Source organism: Phalaenopsis equestris, unplaced genomic scaffold (genome assembly GCF_001263595.1).
Source record: "Phalaenopsis equestris unplaced genomic scaffold, ASM126359v1 Scaffold000899, whole genome shotgun sequence".
Taxonomy (NCBI): domain Eukaryota; kingdom Viridiplantae; phylum Streptophyta; class Magnoliopsida; order Asparagales; family Orchidaceae; genus Phalaenopsis; species Phalaenopsis equestris.
Genome location: NW_018165338.1, coordinates 96,144 through 115,188, shown reverse-complemented (window position 1 = coordinate 115,188; position 19,045 = coordinate 96,144). Strand labels below are relative to the sequence as shown.

The window sequence follows — 19,045 nt, the reverse complement described above, 5'->3', positions numbered from 1 at the left end:
TCCTAGCCTAGCCACGAATTTAGGGACTAAACCTAAGATTAGCTAATGATTTTTTATGCATTGTATCAGTGTAGAGAATTAAAATTGCTCGTATTTTGCACAATATATATTATAAGCATGCATCTCATTTTACCAGAATTTCATTGTAGTGGAAATGATGTTTTTTCACATAATAAATCTTCATTACATAAACATAGTTAGTATATTAGTAATTATTATTCAAAATTTGCATTTCCATTTTTGTTAATAGTTAAGTAATTTAGTTTGATTAAAATCTCAACATTCAAAATTAGTGACAATGATTTCGTTTGATTTTCTATAAATTTCCTATTAAAATTTATCATTGCTAACTTACACCTTCCCCGTGGGATCGATATTTGGGGCTTAAATAAAAAGTTCATTATTACTTGATAACGATACGTATACTTGCGTAGAATCTCATTATTAATTGCCTATAATTATATATATTTTACACAACTTACTTTTCATATAAGAATCAAGTTTTTGGCGCTGTAGTAGTGTCAATTTCATAAATCCTTACACATAAAAATTCGGGATCAGGTCTGTATTCATTGGATTATCAGCACTCGACCTAAGTTTAACCAAGCAAGATGATTCCTTTTTTTTTTTTATTCGAACTGTTTTGGGGGGCAGTTGATCGTTTATGGGTCTCGGCTTTGTTGGCTGATCTTGGCACCGCAATTGGCTACCTACACTTAGCGCTCAACTAGATGATCTCAGTGTCACGGCTGGCAGCTTTCATTAGTACTTACTCGGGTGTTACTGGAGCCGCGACTGACAGCTTTCATTTAGTGTCCATACGAGCGACCTTGGCACTGCGGCTTGCAATCTTCATCAAATGCTCAGCAGGGTGATCTTGGTGCCACAGTTGGTGGCCTACTTTTAATGCCCAGTCATGTGATCTTGGCGTCCTGACTGGCAGTCTTCTTTTAATGCTCAGTCAGGCAATATTGGTGTCACGGCTGACAATCTTGTTTTGATGGTCAACTAGGCAATCTTGGTGTCGCAACTGACATTCCTCTTTTGATGCTCAGTCGGGTGATTTTGGTTTCATAACTGACAGTCTTCTTTTGATGCTCAATCGGGCAACCTTGACTTCGCGGCTGGCAGTCTTCTTTTAATGCTCAGCCGAGCAATCTTGGGACAACAGCTAGCAATCTTCTTTTAATCCTCAGTCAGGCAATCTTGGCGCCACGACAGGTCTTCTTTTGATGCTCAGACGGGCGATCTTAGCGCTATCTTTTAATCCTCAGTCAGGCAATCTTGGCGCCACGGCAGGCAGTCTTCTTTTGATGCTCAGACGGGTGATCTTAGCACTGAGGCTGGCAGTCCTCTTTTCTCAAAACTCTCGATTTGCTTCCCTGTTTTTCCCCGATTCCCCGAGTGTCTTCCTATGCTGAAAGTTTTAGATCATATATTAGTTTGGCACACGTTTATTTTAGATGCATTTTTAGTAGGTTACTAAATGGGAAACTTGACATTGGTAACAAAGCAGAAAGTAAATTTAATCTAAAAATTTTTAGATGAAGAGTAAAAAAGGTGGGAGGAGGAAAAAATAAGAATAATCTTCATGGGATTATCTCAGAGATATGGACGACATTTGTTCGGTCGGGTCAAAGCGGGGCTCCTGTGCTGGCATCTTCCCTTGTCTTTGGCTCAAGTGCCTTGTGACCACGAACTCTTTCAGCTTTCCTATCTTGATTAACCCTTTGATAAGATTATGGAGCTATCAACATTCCTCCATGTCGTGGTCATGATCCCGATGGGATCTACAATATTTTCTTGTATCTCGGAGAAAACCTCTAGCTCTGAGCGGTGCACGCTCCTTAAAGTATTATTTTCCTTGGATGGCATCCACAATATTCGTCATTAACACCCTTAGAGGAGTAGCTTGCAAGCCTTCATGATCTATAAATGACTACTCGTAGCGTTGTGTTGGCCTTTCATAGTATCGGATCAGCCGAGGGTGTCGATGTCTCGCCTATCTGCTTTGCTTGTGGTACTGGCCGGTTCCTCTGTTGTTTCGGGAGGACCGGCCTTCTTCAAAACGGTATCGGATGGGTGACTGACCTGCGTTCCTCTCTTTTCTAGGTTGGGCTGCCTTCTGGCTCCCACCTGAGAGTGCTTTCCTCTGGTAGCATGTGCTTGTTGGCCCTCTCCAATAATTATGGCAAGACTTGGGGCTTGTTATTACTGAGGTCATAGAAAATCTCTCGGACCACAAGGCTTGCTTCAAGGAGGCTGCAGCCGAGTCGACTTCGAGCTCCTTTACCTCTAACATTTCCCATTACAAATGTGTGATGAATGTGCAAAGGCTCTCGTGTTCTCCTTGCTTGATTTGCCACAAGAGCTGGACGGTCTTCATTGGTCTTCGGACATTGGCGTACTAAGAACAACCTCTTGAAATCGAAACAACTGTTGATTGCTTCCTGCCAGAAGCCCATAGAACCACTTCAAGGATGAAGACCTCCTTGCATACGGCACTTAAATGCAGCTAAGATTTTGAGCAAGCATGCGGCCGACTCAAATACAGCAATGTGGTCGTTGGGGTCTAACAGTCCTTTGTAGGCTTCCAAGGCTGACAGCTTGAATTTTTTTCTGGGGGCTCTGATCCAGATATTTGGAGGGAGAAAATGTTCTTCGGTTGTCGTGGCACTTCAGTGTGCCCTGCTCGATGCCTTTCCATCTGTGCGAATCCCGCATTGTCCTGGTACTGGGAGTCACCGGCTTCCTCCAGACTGAAGCACCAGCGCCACCTCAGGTGGATTCTACTCTTGCGGGGCCCGAGCTTCTGCTAGGGCTGTGACGCATTGTCCTGGTACTGGGAGTCACCGGCTTCCTCCGGACTGAAGCAACAGCGCCACCTCAGGTGGATTCTACTCTTGCAGGGCCCGAGCTTCTGCTAGGGCTGCGATTGCCCTCATGACTTCGACAATCTGGCCCATAACTTGTTCCATGGTCTGGGCCATCATCTCCTTCATTCTCCTCTGCATGTGTTCCTCTATGTTGTCTCGTGGAGAATCTATATTAGCTACCACCCTTTGGTCACTCATTTTTCTCTAGGATCTCTATGCTCCCTTCTTTTCAAAGGCATGATTTCACACTCACTGCACATTTCAGGATGTTTAATCCAAATTTGTGTAGGAGACACGCCTAAGGAATAGAGCATCGAATATCGAAAAGAGGAATAACACAACGTTGACCTGTAAAATTGCGTAAATTTTATTTATAAAATGGAGCTCATATTTTTATGAATGGGTCATTATACAATTACATATTGTACTCCTAAGGTCCGTAGACACAGCGGGGGTCATTACGTGATTCGGCCCGTAGGGGTCGCAAAATATAACCGCCCAGCTTTTTGGTTGCACGACTACAGAGCCAAGAGGTTGTGCGACAAAATGGCCGCTAGGCCCACCAACTATTCGGCAGGAGCTCGAGCTCCTCCCCCAAAGCTTTGGGAACTATCGTTCTTTCCCATTATGTCTGAGTTGGCTAGTGGTGATCTCGTTCTATTGGATCTGATCAATTAGATCCTTCAAAAGTGATCCCCGTGCGATGATATAAAGATTTGACCGATTAAGCACGCATTCCCGGGATGTCCTTGGTAGAGCCTATTATCTCTCTTATCATCTTTGAGTCGTGATTCGTGCAAGCACTTTTTTTGATATACTGAACAAATGAGAACTTTCTTTTTTAATGATGAACAATAATTTCAAAAATAAAGAACTCAAGCATGACTTCAAATTTCCCGTAAGTAATGAGCCATTGATCATTCCACATTCATGACTGTCGAAATTACCCCAAACCAAGCGCTAGTTACAGCGCCAAGCAGAAAAGGCTCCTGCCAAGCATACTCATCAGTCATTTCTTATAATTTTCTGTTAGATGGCTCCTGCCAAGCATACTCATCAGTCATTTCTTATTTATCAAACAAAAAGTTCTCTGGGGATCTTTTGCTTAGTTTTTTTCTATAAACCTGTCACAATTTTCTGTTAGATAGCTCTAGTTAATTACAACTTTTTTAATGTTTTAAAAATTCTCAGTACATACAAGCTACTGTTTACAATCACAGTTGTTAGATTGTGGTCCTACTTATAAGAAAATTATAACTCTAATAATAGATGGATTAAAATACTAATATATTTTACACGAAGAGCACACAATTCTAATATATTTTTATATCTCACACCTAAACTTTCATATTTACACACACTGCACTCAAATTTTTATTGCAACCTTTTAAAAGTGAAACAATTATTTTCATACACAAGTTTAAAATACCAAAATACTGTGTATGTCAATATGGAAGTTTAGGTGTGAGATATGTAAAAGCATAGAATTGTGTGATAGGTATATAGAGCCCTTGAAACATTGCTATTTACAAATCAATCACCATCTATTACCATCCATTGATCAAATTCTCACTCAAATATCAAAATTAGTTATAAAATCCCAACCCATATCATTCAATTTTTTTTATCAAATTCTCAATTTTTTGCCCGTGGCATGAGTAAATACATCGATTCGGTAGTTCAAAATATCACCTGGGTGTTTGATTTGTAAATTTCAGTATTTTGGGTGCTCTATATGTAATTATCACCAAAGAAAATCTTATAACACCCACAACAATCTTAGAAAAAAAATCAAAACCCCTAAAAAGCAAGCCTTGCTAAAGCACATGTGAATTCAGCGCTACACTTGAATTTGAATTTAAAATCTTTCATTAGTATTTCAACTATAATTCAAATTCCACCGAATCATACAATAACTAATTTATCAATATCAAATCAGCACAATAAAGCGATGTTCTTTACCTTTTCAATGTATTTGAAGTTTAACAATAATAAGTAGAGTATATGCCACGAAAACTTGCCAGCTTGAGTTCAGCTTCATAGGTTAGTCCTTCTTCTTCCTAGCAATGTATGGATACTTCTGATATATGAAAATACTGCTCATTACAAGTGGCAAAGCAGCAAGACAATAAAGAGATGGCAATTTGCCATCTAAAAAATATTGCAGCAGAGCTGTAACTAAGAGTGCGGATACTATAACAAAACCCTGCAAAGTTGCAGAAATGAAATTATTAGAGCCAATGAGAGTAGAACTATTAAAAAAACTCGTCTTTCATGAATAGCTCATGTTTGGTTCGCTAAGTAGATCACGTTTGATCCATTCGTTAAGCAAACGAGCCAAACTGAAATAATATATTTGAGCTTGATTTATAAATGAGCCGACCATGAACAAACTTTTATTCAATTGTGTATTCGGCTCATTTTGACTCGAACTAATTAAATAATTGAATAAATATTACTGTTATAACATTTTTTTTTTTTGAATTGTATTTAAAAATATAAATAAATTTTATTATTTTTTAGAATATTCGAGCTAATTTTGAGCCGAACACGAGCTGAAACGAACAAACAAATTCAAATCAAGTCAAACACAAATATGTTATTCATGATTCACTTCAAACACGAGCCTATTTCGAGCCAAAAAAATTTTGAAGGAGCAAAACACGAATAAACACAGGGCTCGCTCAAGCTCAGCTCATTCACACCCTTAAATGAGAAGAAGAAGAAGCAGCAGCAGTGAAAAAAGCAAGAAAATTTAATTTACTTGCCTTGCGCACACCGCCAGCATGTGCCGTTACAAGGCCCACAAGGATTCCTCCTACAGCATTGAAGATAACTGGAACCTGCAGAAAATATTTTAGGAGATTTTGTTGGGAATTTAAACATTTAATTAACCAAATATCAATAGCAGCAGATGATGAATTAGCCATTAGATTGATAATTTGTTTCTAAATCTAATGTTCTGGTTCTTTTGGAGGAAAAATTTGGCATTTACATACAAGGCACCTAATTGCTATGTATGTAATATAAAAGTTTACGTATGAGAAATGTAAATGCATAAGAATGGTGTACTTCGTATGTAAATTTCCATTCCTTTAGTTGATTCATTATCATTGAGTTAGTAATAGGGGATTTTACAAAATTACCAACGTCCACGGTGTCCATCCATAAAAGAATCCATGTTTTTTTATAGCCACCCCATCTGGAGACTTGTACAAGCTTGCTAACAAGCATAGACTTCCAACAACTGACATTTCAATAGTCATCAAATATGACGTGTGTTTCTTTACCTGCGAAAGAAGATGCAAAAATGCTGTTAAGGAAAAAGCTGACCAGGAAATTTTTTTCCTCCAGCATGGATTTAAGCAAATATAACCTGTGAAGCCCATTGGCACAAAGAAGATGTCAACCCAGACAACACTGAAGCCACCATAACTGGAACTATTCCATAAAATAAAACTTGATCAGTGTTTCTCCCACCAGAACCTTTAGTAGATCCTTCTCCCACGCTTAGAAGAATAGCAGCAATCATTAGTAAGGTAAGGGCCCCGATTTGTCGAATGGATTGTTTTTGCCTGCAAACAAAATAGAAAAAAAAAAGAAAGAATTATCTACATACAACTCAATTCTAATGTATTTACATATCTAACACCTAAAATTCAATTTTTTCATACATATCACCTTATCTATGCATGGAAAGATGCATTTCCCTTAAAAAAAGTTCAAATAGTGGTATTTTTTATGTGATATGAAAGATTTGAGTGGCATAAATGTTAAAAACAAAGTTTAGGTGTTAGATATGTAAATAAGATTTGGGAGGTATGTATGTAAATGCCTCCAAAAAAAAGGAAAAAGGGTAACATGTACTAGCATTCATAGCTTTTTAAGGCAACTCTATTAGTTTTTTTCATGAAAACCTTACACATATGATGGAAGTAGCAATTCACTTCATCACTAACTAAGAAAGATGAATAATGTGCTTCTTAATGAAGATCACAATAATAAGTACTTCAACATATGCATGTGCTGTCGATGCTATAGGAGATTATACATATGGAAATATTAGTTACTCTGTTACACTACGATTTCTACCACTCTAGCCCAAATCAAATGGAAATATATCAACCGCAACAGGAGAAAATCTTAGATATCGTGTTGCCCGTACTTCATATTTCAGGAAATTACTCAAAAAAAAGAAAAAAGAAAACGATTTTGTTTGTACCGTAGGCACATCTTCGTACAATAATCGCAACCAACCAAAGGTATAATGAAAAACATTCATTCTGAGGTCCAATGGAAAGTATTATGCCTTGTTGGTCATGGTTAAGGCGCCATTTGTAAGAAAATCAGCAAATATACTACTAGGTTATTGACAGATTCCTAATTCAAGGTGACCGAAAATGATATGATGTTTCAAACTCCTTTACAGTAAGCCCAACAAACTCCCAGCACCGGAAACTTTATTATGTTTACCAATCTTCCTCCAAGCAGCATACTACACTGGTCAGTTTTCAGTTTTATATGAAGCACACATCCCTGTCCTCCATTGATGCGTCCTTGAACAATCCCGTTGGAAAAAAATGTGCAATGTTATGCGTATTAATTCATAAAAATAGCCTAGTACTCGTAACAAATCATTATAAAGCGTGCAATATGAGATTAGGAGTTACCCTAAAATGACAAAAGTAAAAATTGCAGTGAAGAACAATTTTGTCTGGTTGAGAATAGAGAAAGTCAGAGAATCCAGGTTCCTGTAAGAAATCTGCAAGAGGCTATTCTGCAATGCATATATAGCTGCTGGAAGGCCTGAGGCAGTCAGTGAGCCACTTAAAGTCCACTGACTGAATAACTTCTTGAAGCTACCTTGCTTTGCTAGGAGAATCAATGCACAAAAGACCTAACAAAAAAATAAATCACTGCACGTCAATTACAGCAGCATCAATAGTTTACAGAGATGAAAGACAACAAAACGATACGATTGAGCCACATGGATCAGTTTTTCATCACCTTTACTACCTCACATGCCAAAACAGCTGATGTAACAATAACTTCTTTCCTGCATTCATATTATTACATACTTGATGATATCAGTTGGCAGATCTGCAGTATCATAAAACTTGTTGAGGAAATTGTATTCTTCCAATTTCTCGTAAAGGTAACAATACCAATCAAGCACTTCTTCATGGAGACAGTAACATCATACACGATGATGATGGTTACCACAAACACTTCAAAACAATAAAATGATTCGGCATTTACATGCAGACCACTAAATTCCTATGTATTCGCATATCTAACACCTAAACTTCCATTTTTACATTAATACCACGTAAATCTTCAAATCATATCACAAATACCACTATTTTAACTTAAAAAAAGTGAAATGCACCTTTCCATGCATGGGTGTGGTGGCATGTCTGTAAAAATTGAAGTTTATCTGTTAGATAAATAAAAACGTGGGAATTGAGTAGTATGCATGTAAATCTTTCTAAAATGATTCAGGATTCCAAAATAATTTGATGTCAAATAAAATTGTTCTGCAGTTGATGTTTAATTTGATATGGATATCTGCTGACTTAGACAATGATTTTGATTAGAAACCAGTCTCCTCTATAGGTTTTTACCGGCCTAGGTTTAGGTTTAAGGCGGTTGATGGAAAAAATAAGTGTTATTGGGATCAAATTATGTAATTTACAGCACATATTCTCCATCCCTAAGCCGCTTATTATTACATGAATAACATAGGAATCATACCTCAAGAAAATGTCATGTTTTAAGGATATTCAAGCCTTTCTAAGGATGTATTCTAATTCTTTCTGACTCCACCTATTTTCCTACTTTACAATTGATATTTAAAACAGGTGATAGGAGAGTCAAGCTTTAAACATATTATAAGTTTGTAATGTTTTGATAAAACTAAGTAGACATTTTTATTGATCAGATAAAACCCAACTTGTTTAAAAGGTCCTAAAGATTCTCTGAAAATTGGAATGAGAGAAAGCATATGTGCCCACTTCACCAAACAAAGCACATGAGAGTATCATAAAACTCTGCATTTCAACTCCCTTAATTATAAGCCATTAACTTAAAAAAAAATTTATGTCAATACAGATATCTTCACAAAGAGGACTTGGTTTCGGCATGTCCCTGAACATAATACCCAAAAAAAGTACGCCAACATTCCCACCATTAAACAAACTGGCCATTGATCCAAATGATTACTTCATCCTGATGCATTTATGAAAAAATACATAACTCGAAAAAAAGCATTTCAAAACTTTCTTTAGACTCTAAATTTCAAAAAAGGTGCGCATACATCTCATTACAGGGAAGACATCTGAAATGAAACCTTAATTTTATGTTTAATTTCATTTAAAAGCGTCAAAAGCTTGTCATCGCTACAGATTGAACGTGATTGATTTGTAAAATTGCATAAAGAAACTCTAAAAATTTCATCTCCCTCAGAATAGAATGCTTATACACGCATTTTTGTATTTTTTTATGTTATGTTGAATTTACTTGGGGAGAGAACTTGCTTACTCTTTTATTCACAAATAGAGTACATACATACATACATACATACATATATATATATTATATGTATATCTATATATATATATATGTATATGTATATCTATATATATGTATATGTGTATCTATATATGTATATCTATATAAATATATGTATATGTATATCTATATATGTATATATATATATGTATATCTATATATATATATATGTATATGTATATCTATATATATATATATATATGTATGTATATATATATATATATGTATATATATATAGGGAAACCAATCCCTCCTTATTTACAAGCGTATCAAACATATCTCGCCTAAATTATGAAATGAAACAATTCTGAATAAAAATAAGAAAGGCATAAAATAGGAAGGGAATAAACCAATCAAAGGTTTCCTAAAATATCCCAATCAAATCCTCCAATATTTGAAGGTAATTGCCGACCCACATGAGAAGAAAATACGAAAAGGACCAAATTTTCTCAGATTTTCACACTCCTCAGGCTAGACCATAGATGTCATAGAGACCGAGCTTGATATTGAATTTTGAGAAGGTGCTGAAAGGAAAAGCTTTGGTGAAGACATCAGCAACTTGTTGGCGTGTTGGGATGTAGTTTAGTTGTATGACTTCCCCATCAAGTGTCTATCAACTTCAATATGTTTAGTCCTGTCATGATGCACAAGATTTATGGCTATATGATAGTTGTTTAACTATCAGAGAACATCTATGTAGGTCCATTGGAAGAACATCTCAGTTCCGTTAACAAGTTCTGAATCCAAATTCCTTCACAGATCCCAAAGGTAATTGCCTTATACTCTGCTTCTGAAAACAACAGCTTGTTTCTTATAACCAAATTTCCCCATAAATAAGAACAATAACCTATGATGGACCTTCTGTTAGTGAGTTCCCCCACCCAACTAGCATCAGTGTAGACTTTCACTTCTTTATTTCTGATTTTTTCAAAAATTAATCCATAACTAGGAGTCTTCTTGAAAAATCTCAAAATCTTGTAAAACCTATCTAAATACTCATCATTTAGGCAATTCATGTATTGGCTCACAACATCGACAAAATATGCAATATTTGGTCTAGCATATGACAGATAGATTAGTTTTTGATATCTTCCCTTATCCACATATATATTTCCTTCTTCCATATTAGACCTATTCCAATGGAGTATCAACAGGTTTGCATCAAAGCATCCATGTTTCTTTTAACAAATCTAAAATATATTTCTTCTGTGATATAATAATACATTTTTTGGACCTTACTATCTCCATACCTAGAAAATATCTCATATTTCCTACGTCCTTGATTTCAAACTCAGCGGCCAGCAGTTTTTTTTATTTTAAAAATTTCTCTTTCTTTATCATCAGTAAGCTTATATCATCTACATATATGATTAGTTCAACAATCTATCTCCTTGAATGTGTTTTATGAATAATGTGTGATTAGACTGACTTTGAGAGTATCCATTGGATTTCATAGTTTTAGCAAACCTTACAAACCCCGCCCTTGATGATTGTTTAAGCTTATAGAGAGACTTTACGAGTTTGAATACAATGTTGGAATCATTCTCAAATCTTGTTAGTATCTACATGTATGCTTCTTCTTCCAGATCCCCGTTTAGGAAAGCATTTTTATGTCAAGTTGACGCCCTCCCCATTCGTTATTAACTGTTACGGAAAGAGCTTTGATAATTAATATTCAAATTGGCAACTAGTGCGAATGTCTCCTGAGAGTCAGTTTCATAAGCTTGTGTGAAACCTTTAGCAACAAATATGGCTTTGAATCTCTCGACATTCTCATCAACTTTGTATTTTATGTGAATACCCATTTGCAACCAACTGGCTTCTTATCCTGCGGAAGTTTAGTAAGAATCAATGTATCATTATGCTTTAATGCTCGAATTTCTTCTTCCACTTTTTCCTCTATTCTTGATTTTCAAGAGATTTCTAAATGGATTTAGGAATATGTGCATTATCATGGTTAGATATTAATGCTTTATGGGCTGATGAAAGCGTTTCATAAGCTACATACTCCTGAATTATGTTTCTCATGCAACTTTATGTCATCAGCACCAAAAGATAATGAAATAACTCATGAGTACTAGACTTCTCACCAAAACTTTCAGGTGAATATGGACTTCGGTTTTGGTTGGAGCGGTTTGTCTTTGCAAGTTGTCTTCCACCTGCTCAAGGTTTTTTCCTCTTAGTGTACACACAAAGCTCTTTGTTGTGGACTTCAAGTTGAGTCGTTTCGATATTCTCAACATGAGTAGGAGAGTCAACTGGAAGAGTAGTGGGTTTGTTGTGTAGGTGTCATCAAGTGCATTGCAATTGATGTTCATTTGCCCTCTCCTCCTGATATCACATTCGAGAATATAGGATTGATTTTCAAAACATGGGACATTCATAGAGTTGTAGTATTGTCTGGTAACAAAAGAGTAACAGTTATATATATTTTTTATTCGAGGCATACCCAAGAAAATACACTTGATATGTTTATGGTCAACATTAGTGCGGGTTGATAAATGAATGTGAACAAAGAATACAAACCCAAAGTTTTTAAGTGGTCAAGTAGGAGAAAAAACTCTAATACGTGGACAGATAACCATCAAAACATGAAATGGTGGTTTGAAGTTAAATATCAAGTTAGGCATTCGATCCATAAAATATGTTACATTAAAAACTGCTTCCCCTCCAAAAAAAATATTTTGGAACTTGATAAGAAATCATAGTTAAGAGGGATACCTCAAGTAAATGTTTGTTCTTTCTCTATGTTATTATATTATGTTGTGAGGTATCAATAGATGAACTCATATGAATGATTCTATCTTTTGAAAGATAAGGCCAAAGGATGTAATTCAAATCTTCATTTACATTATCAGATTTGAAGATCTGAATTTTGCATTGGAACTGAGTTTGAATTATGTTCTGGAAGATTTGGAAGATTTAAATTGTTTAAGATTTCTCCTCATTAGGAATACTCAAATAATTTTAGTATGATCGTCAATACATGAGACAAACCATCTAGCCTCACTTTGGGTTTTCACATTTCAAGGCCTCCAAATATCATTGTGTTTAATGGAAAAACAATGTGAGGTTATATTAAGTTATGGAATAACAATTTCTCGTGCGTTTGGCAAGTTGACAATTCTCACAATGATAAAATTTAGGTTTTTTATTGAGAAATAATTGTGGATACAACTTAGTAACATGATTATAACTAGAATGACCTAGACGAAAATGCCATAAAATGACCTGTTTTTGACAAACATGAACTCAACATACTAAAAAATTTAAGGGACGGAAGACAATGGGATCAATTCTGTTTAGAGAGATTTTCCTCAAGTAGATATAAGTCTTTAATGCATTTCAACACCCCAAGAGTTTGCAAGGAATTTAGTTATACATCTTATAACATGAATATGTTTATTGATTAAAATCAAAATACAATTTAATTGTCAATTATGTAAGAAGATGAAAGACTAACATCTTGAGGGAACTCCACATCTCATTTCTCAACAATGTTTGAGTAGGATTTGGCTGCAAGTCTTACCGATCTAGATGTAAAAGTCATTTGATAGCTGATTAGTATTGATGTCTCTAGTCATATGATCAGAGGCTTTCAAATCTATTATCCATGTTCTAAAGCTTCTATTACTGGCAAGATAGGAGAATGTATATTATCTTGGTGGGTCACGAGGTTGGTGTGTTGCTCTGAATTACCTCTAAGGAGTTTCTTAAGTACTTCAAGTTTTTCCTTGATGAATGATTCCTTTGATCCTTCAGATGTGATAGCCGCATTTGCCTTCTTAATCCTTCCATTGCCGAAGTTTACAGTCAGTTGTTTTTCCATAGAGTTTCCAATATTTATCTTTGATATGCCCAACCTTCTTGCAATAATCACACGTGGGATGGTTCTTTTTATCTAAGTTATGGGAAGAATTATGGGTGTACAGAGTTGAACTTTCAGTGCTTAGTGAACCCCCATTTCCGAACAGCATTAGCTTTTCCATGCTCTCTTCTCTCGACTTCAAGAAGGGCTTCACAGGGAGATGAAAGAGGCTATGTTTCCATGATCCTCCATCTCACCTCATCGAATTTCAAAGTTAGTCCTACTAGGAATTTGGTGGTACTCTTTCTCGCTGTGAAGGATGGGGGCCTTGGCGATCAACCCGTCGAGAAGAGCTCGTTTGGAAATTCAGATCCAGTCGATTGTCACGAACATTCCCCTTCTAGCCGACGTTCCACGAGCGGGTAAAGATGATCCTCCGTCTAACGAGGTGGGGTTGGCGGATGATATCCCGTCCTGAACGTGGGTTGAACAGCATAGTCCAAAGTGAATCAGAACTTGGGTGAACAGCTTCCACCACCTTCTTCTTCCTTCTCTCTCTCTCTTTTTATTTATTTATTTTTTTTGAACAGCCTGATGCTTGTTGAAGGTTTTTCCCTGTTGTAGACAAGAATCCTCACGTTGAAAAGTCGCCGGTTGGCGTTGTCGGTGACCGCCCGACCTTACGGACAATCATAGCTCCTAAGGGGTTGACCGGCGACGATGAGGATGCGGTGGATCGTTCGGCCGGTCCTGACAAAGTTTGGGGCAAAACTTCTTAGTAGCGTTTATCATCCCCAAAAGCTTTATCATATCATACGGTGGAACTGGAGACGATTCTAGACCGCAAGGATCAAGGCTTTCAAGCCGGGTTAGAGGAGTTGCGCGTGGAAACAGCCGGTCTTCATCGTGAGATTGTCGAGCTTCAAGAGGACGCACTTGTTGTGAGGATCAAGTCTGAAGCCGACCGAGCAAATCAATTTAAGCTAGGTGGATAAATACTGTTTAGAAGATTAGTTAGGAGGGGTTTAGTCTTGGTTGAGACCGTCGAAGATCAACTAGTAAAATATTTCCTGTCAGACTGAATCCTTGTGTAATCATGCCCTTTATGATGAATAAAACTAAAATATTTGCTTTTGCACATCTCGATATTTTTGACAAGACATTTTCCTCAATTTTCATGAATGATGTTTCATCTTCCGCAATGTTTCTATAAATAGGTGTTGAGGGATCCATGAGCACGCCTTATGTTTTCACCTTTTTGGCTCATTGATTCTCTTCCTATCTTCGGTTTGTTGTTGTCTACTTCATTGATACTCATATGGCTCCGAAGAGGACTCCTCAGTCCTTCGGTTTGGTGGCTGCGGATGAGCAATAAGTTTTGTCATCATCGGACGTTGTTTTTATCAAAGAAACTTATATTTTTCATTCGACCATAAGCTGCGAGCTGCCCGTCCTAATGAAAGGGCGACCGGGAAATACATTAATGATCTGATGATTTACCGCGACCAATTAAATACGGGTTGCGGTTGCCCTTGTGCTATGAACTCCAATCAATTTTCAGTGGGTATGGGGTTATGTCATTGCACAGATTTAGATGAATTTTATAGCGGCAATCATGAAATACATTATCTTCTGCCGACGTAGAGACATCCTATGATCCGTCAATCTATTTAGTTACATGTTCTCCTTTCGCATAGAATCGAATGATTTTGCCCATTTCGGACAATTTTGTCTTGATCTTTGTTTCATCATCTTGGGATCGTGGCTAAGGTACTATTTATGAATTAAACCTATCATGATGCACCATTCGTCGTTGACAATTATATGAGATATATAGTCTTTTCACTATCTCCTTAAGATTTTTAAGGCAATATGTTATAATGACAAGATAAATATGATCCTCTTGCACATGGTTATTAAATTTTGTTGCATAGCCACAATTTTAGACACTTATCGAGTTAATGGCATAGAGATTTATGCTCTACTTTGTTTTATCATTGTTGATTAGCCTGACAGCACATTAAAAGATGGGAAAAATGAATAGAAAGAAGTAGAATATGCATTAAGAAAAAGTTGGGATGTAATAAAAAGTAAAACAAAACTTTTAATTGTGAGGTGAAGTGCCAGAGCTACAAGCAAAATAGTCTGGTTGTCATTCAAATCAAGTTGAAAAATACCTATTAGTATGTTAATGTTCTAGTTGGGGATTGGTAGTGGCTGAGGTTTCACTGCCAGCATATTTTGTCTTTTTTGTTGATGCATTTGGTTCATTAATGTACATTTTTGGGTTGCATTGGTCATCTATGAATGAATGAGAAATGTTTAAAAAATATTCAATTAATGTAGTATTACTTTAGCATGGGAAATGCTTAAAATATATCATGAATCAAAGTCATCATAAAGCAGATTTTCATGCGACAGGTTTTTTCAAGCAGGTTTTTTGGCAAGCAATGATGATGTCCATCATCCCATGAAGCTCAACTATTCACCTAATTTTTTTCTTCAGTCTTGTTTTTTTTATTTGGTTTCCTTGATATGCTCTCTAATTTCTACAACTATTATCTCATTAAGTTATCTGATAAGTACAGATACTTTGATAGTTGGATGAAGAACACGTACTCTCTGCACTATGGTCTTTTGGGATGTCTTCACTTGCATTGGTTTCCAGTTTCTACCCTGGTCTTTGTGCCTTTCAAAATTCAATTGATTTTTTTCTCAGATACAGTGATACTAAGATAATTGATAAGAACATATTTATGCTTGATGTTTTGTTCTTAGAATTCGGTTGGTCATGCATATTTCTTAGAAACAAGGATGTTGCAGTTTGATACTGGGAAGCTCTTTTGATGCTTTGATGTCTTTGGATGGAGCTTCTATTTATAGTTTGATTGGCCCTGAGTTTTTATATGATTATATCATTGAATTTTTGCCTGCTTTTCAGCTTTTATTCTTTTCTTTCCCTTTGCATTTATGATTTTTAATGATTCAGCTAATTAACTAAATATTCTTCTCTAATGTCATTTTATAGGGAAAACCCTCACCATTCAATAATTGGGCCTTTAAGATTGTTTACATTTCACCATGGTTCTTACCCTTACAAACCTTACTATCATGTCACTTTGCTATTATAGCATGTTATCCATTTTTAATGTGTTGTTTTATATTTTTTTTTTAATTTTACTAAAATACTTGTTATGGCTACATGGGGACCAACTTCAAAGGTAAGCTACATGAAAAAAATTTTACCAAGCACAAATCAATAAGTAGTTTAAAGCCCCATCCAATCCCGTTTGCTTTGTTCACACTTCATAGAATCAAAATTATTCTTCAGAAATTTCATTATCTCTGGAGTTTCAGAAAATTTCATAGTTGCACGTCTTTTTCTTTAGATTGTAAGTTATAACTTATTTATATCAATTGATTATCATTCTAAGAATTGTAAACAATTAGTTTTATTTTTGCAACTTCATTTTTTGTATCCATGTTAATTTAATTAATAGAATATGGTTTGTTTGAATTATGTTATTGCATTTGTATGTGTTTTTCATTCTTTATATACCAAATTTAAATTCGGTTTATGTAGAACCGAATTAAAATTCGATTTGACTGGTTCGATTCTCCTGAAAAATTATTTGGATCGGTTATTTGAATCATGGATTTCGGTTCATTACGAATTTGTAAAATTTTCAAACTGATTCAACTGAACCGACTGAATGCACACCCTTAGAAACAATGTGAGTGAAATTTTTCAAAGAAAGCTTAAGTTCATCACAAATGCTATTATGAAATATAGGTCTACAAGGCAAAATCGACTTCTACATGAAGGCAAGACCAAAAAAGAAATTAACATTTGATATATAATATACAGGATTAGGAATAAGATGCATTTTACTCTGTTCACTTTAAAATTAGGATATCAACTTCAAGAAAATGCATTCGAAGCAAGAACTCTTTTTGTAAAAAACCACGGAGGAAAAACATATGGGTAACTTAATTGGTATGCATTTGGCTAGTGGAATGCTTATTTTAACCCCAACAAATAAAATCAAATAAAGAATAAGGCTTCAAACACTTGAAGATTTTTTTTTGGGGAATCTTATGAGCAACTCATAGCAATGCATTGTGAATTCCATTTTATTGCACCGCACAACCGATCGAAAGTACTAAAAGTTCTCTCACAATTTCCTATCCTCATTCATATGATTATTCAAACTATTTAAATATGTTTACTTATTGCATAATACAACCTTCTATAAATTAGCCATTTCAACAAATTGGAATCACATTTGAAACTAAGATTTCCTACAATCATATTATACACCCATATTCGTTAGGGCCACATTTATCGAGTCGTTCTAAGTGCCTAAATAAGGTTCAAGAAGTCGTTGATTGAGAACAGTCCTAAATGGTTTACACCACCAAACTTATAAATCTAAAGTCACCTAAAGCCATAAGTTGTCCAGAACTATATTTCAACTAATTAGCTCTAACTTGACCATCAGCGCTAATTTGTTGAATTCATCCAAAGGATTCATGACGTTGCCCATTTGTTAAGACTATTTGCCCAAAATAACTCATCAACCTGGTCCAAAATACTATTGGTTGACATGGAGTGCCTCTTACCAAGAGTACACAACAAAGGAACTCGCCCTCATTTAAAAACTCAATCAAAATTCCCCTTGTTAAAAACCAGTTTCAGGTCACAATCTCCCATTACACGACTAGCTACAACTGAGCTCAACCTATGAATTCTCTATTTAATTACAATGTTTTGCCAATTTTGTAACTCTGAACTTGATCACCGCTTATAAATAAGTGGTCACTGATCAAGCACAATTATATTAAAATTCTAACAAGAAAATCACAAGACAAAAGCCACATTACATCAAACTATGATTCTCTGTTAAATGTCACTTCAATTCGCTTCTCCGTAGGTTAGTTCGTTTCACCCGTTGCATTCAAAGATGTTGTGCTGGGCTCCTTATAAACCAATTATTTAAGAGATTCATTGGTAAAATTTTGGCATAAACAAAAAGAGCTTAATCACGCATCAATTTACACTCAAGAAAATGATTTTTTGAAGATCAAAAAAGAAGAAGGATGGGATTAAAGGAACTGAACAGCACCCGACAAATCGCTTTGAGAACAGCGGTTGAGCCCCATACTGAAGCGTGAGGAGAAACAGATAGATCCAAACCCTAGGGCTAATTCGGTCCTCGAGCTGACCCCTTGAGGCAGCAAGAGCCATTGCCGGTTGAGAGGAGTGCCGCCTCTCGTCGCCGCAGTCTTTGAACTTTCGCCGGCTTTATTCAGGCAACCGAGGGATCCCAGATAACCTATGTGGTTTTCCAACGAATCCCATACGTTGCTTATAAATCGTACGATTCTATTCTCACCAACAACCATTGGACAATTTTTTTTTTTTTTTTGAAAAAAATTTTGCACCCACAACTTTATACAATTTAATAAATAAAGCAGAATACAAATTAATTAAAACACCAGAACAAAAACAAAAAATTTGGCGATTTCAATATTATAAAATTCAAATTTTTGCTATTGTTTCCATCTCCAACATAACTTTCTCTAGCGATTTCTTGGCACTCTCTTCTTTCTCTCTCGCGAGATATGATCGCACCTTCCAGTTAACCAAGCTCCACTCCACTGCTCTCTCTCGATTTTCCACACTCGATTTTCCACACTGAAAGTCGAAGAAATCCTCCACATTACATGAATTCTTACGAAGCAGGCATTAGCATCACTACTCTCTGACTTATTCATGCTCTCTCTAGTT

General features: G+C 36.0%; 1 protein-coding gene across 1 annotated transcript; it reads right to left on the bottom strand.

Moving 5' to 3' along the window:
- Positions 1–4,725: 4,725 nt before the first annotated feature.
- On the bottom strand, positions 4,726–18,602 carry LOC110032258 (CMP-sialic acid transporter 5). The gene is made up of 7 exons (XM_020735827.1): positions 18,381–18,602; positions 7,884–7,932; positions 7,547–7,773; positions 6,253–6,451; positions 6,023–6,166; positions 5,645–5,719; positions 4,726–5,082 (listed from the first exon to the last, which is right to left on the bottom strand). Exons 1-7 carry the CDS (start codon positions 18,500–18,502, stop codon positions 4,921–4,923), a joined length of 978 nt encoding a protein of 325 aa, XP_020591486.1. The 5' UTR covers positions 18,503–18,602; the 3' UTR covers positions 4,726–4,920.
- Between the last annotated feature and the right edge of the window lie 443 nt (positions 18,603–19,045).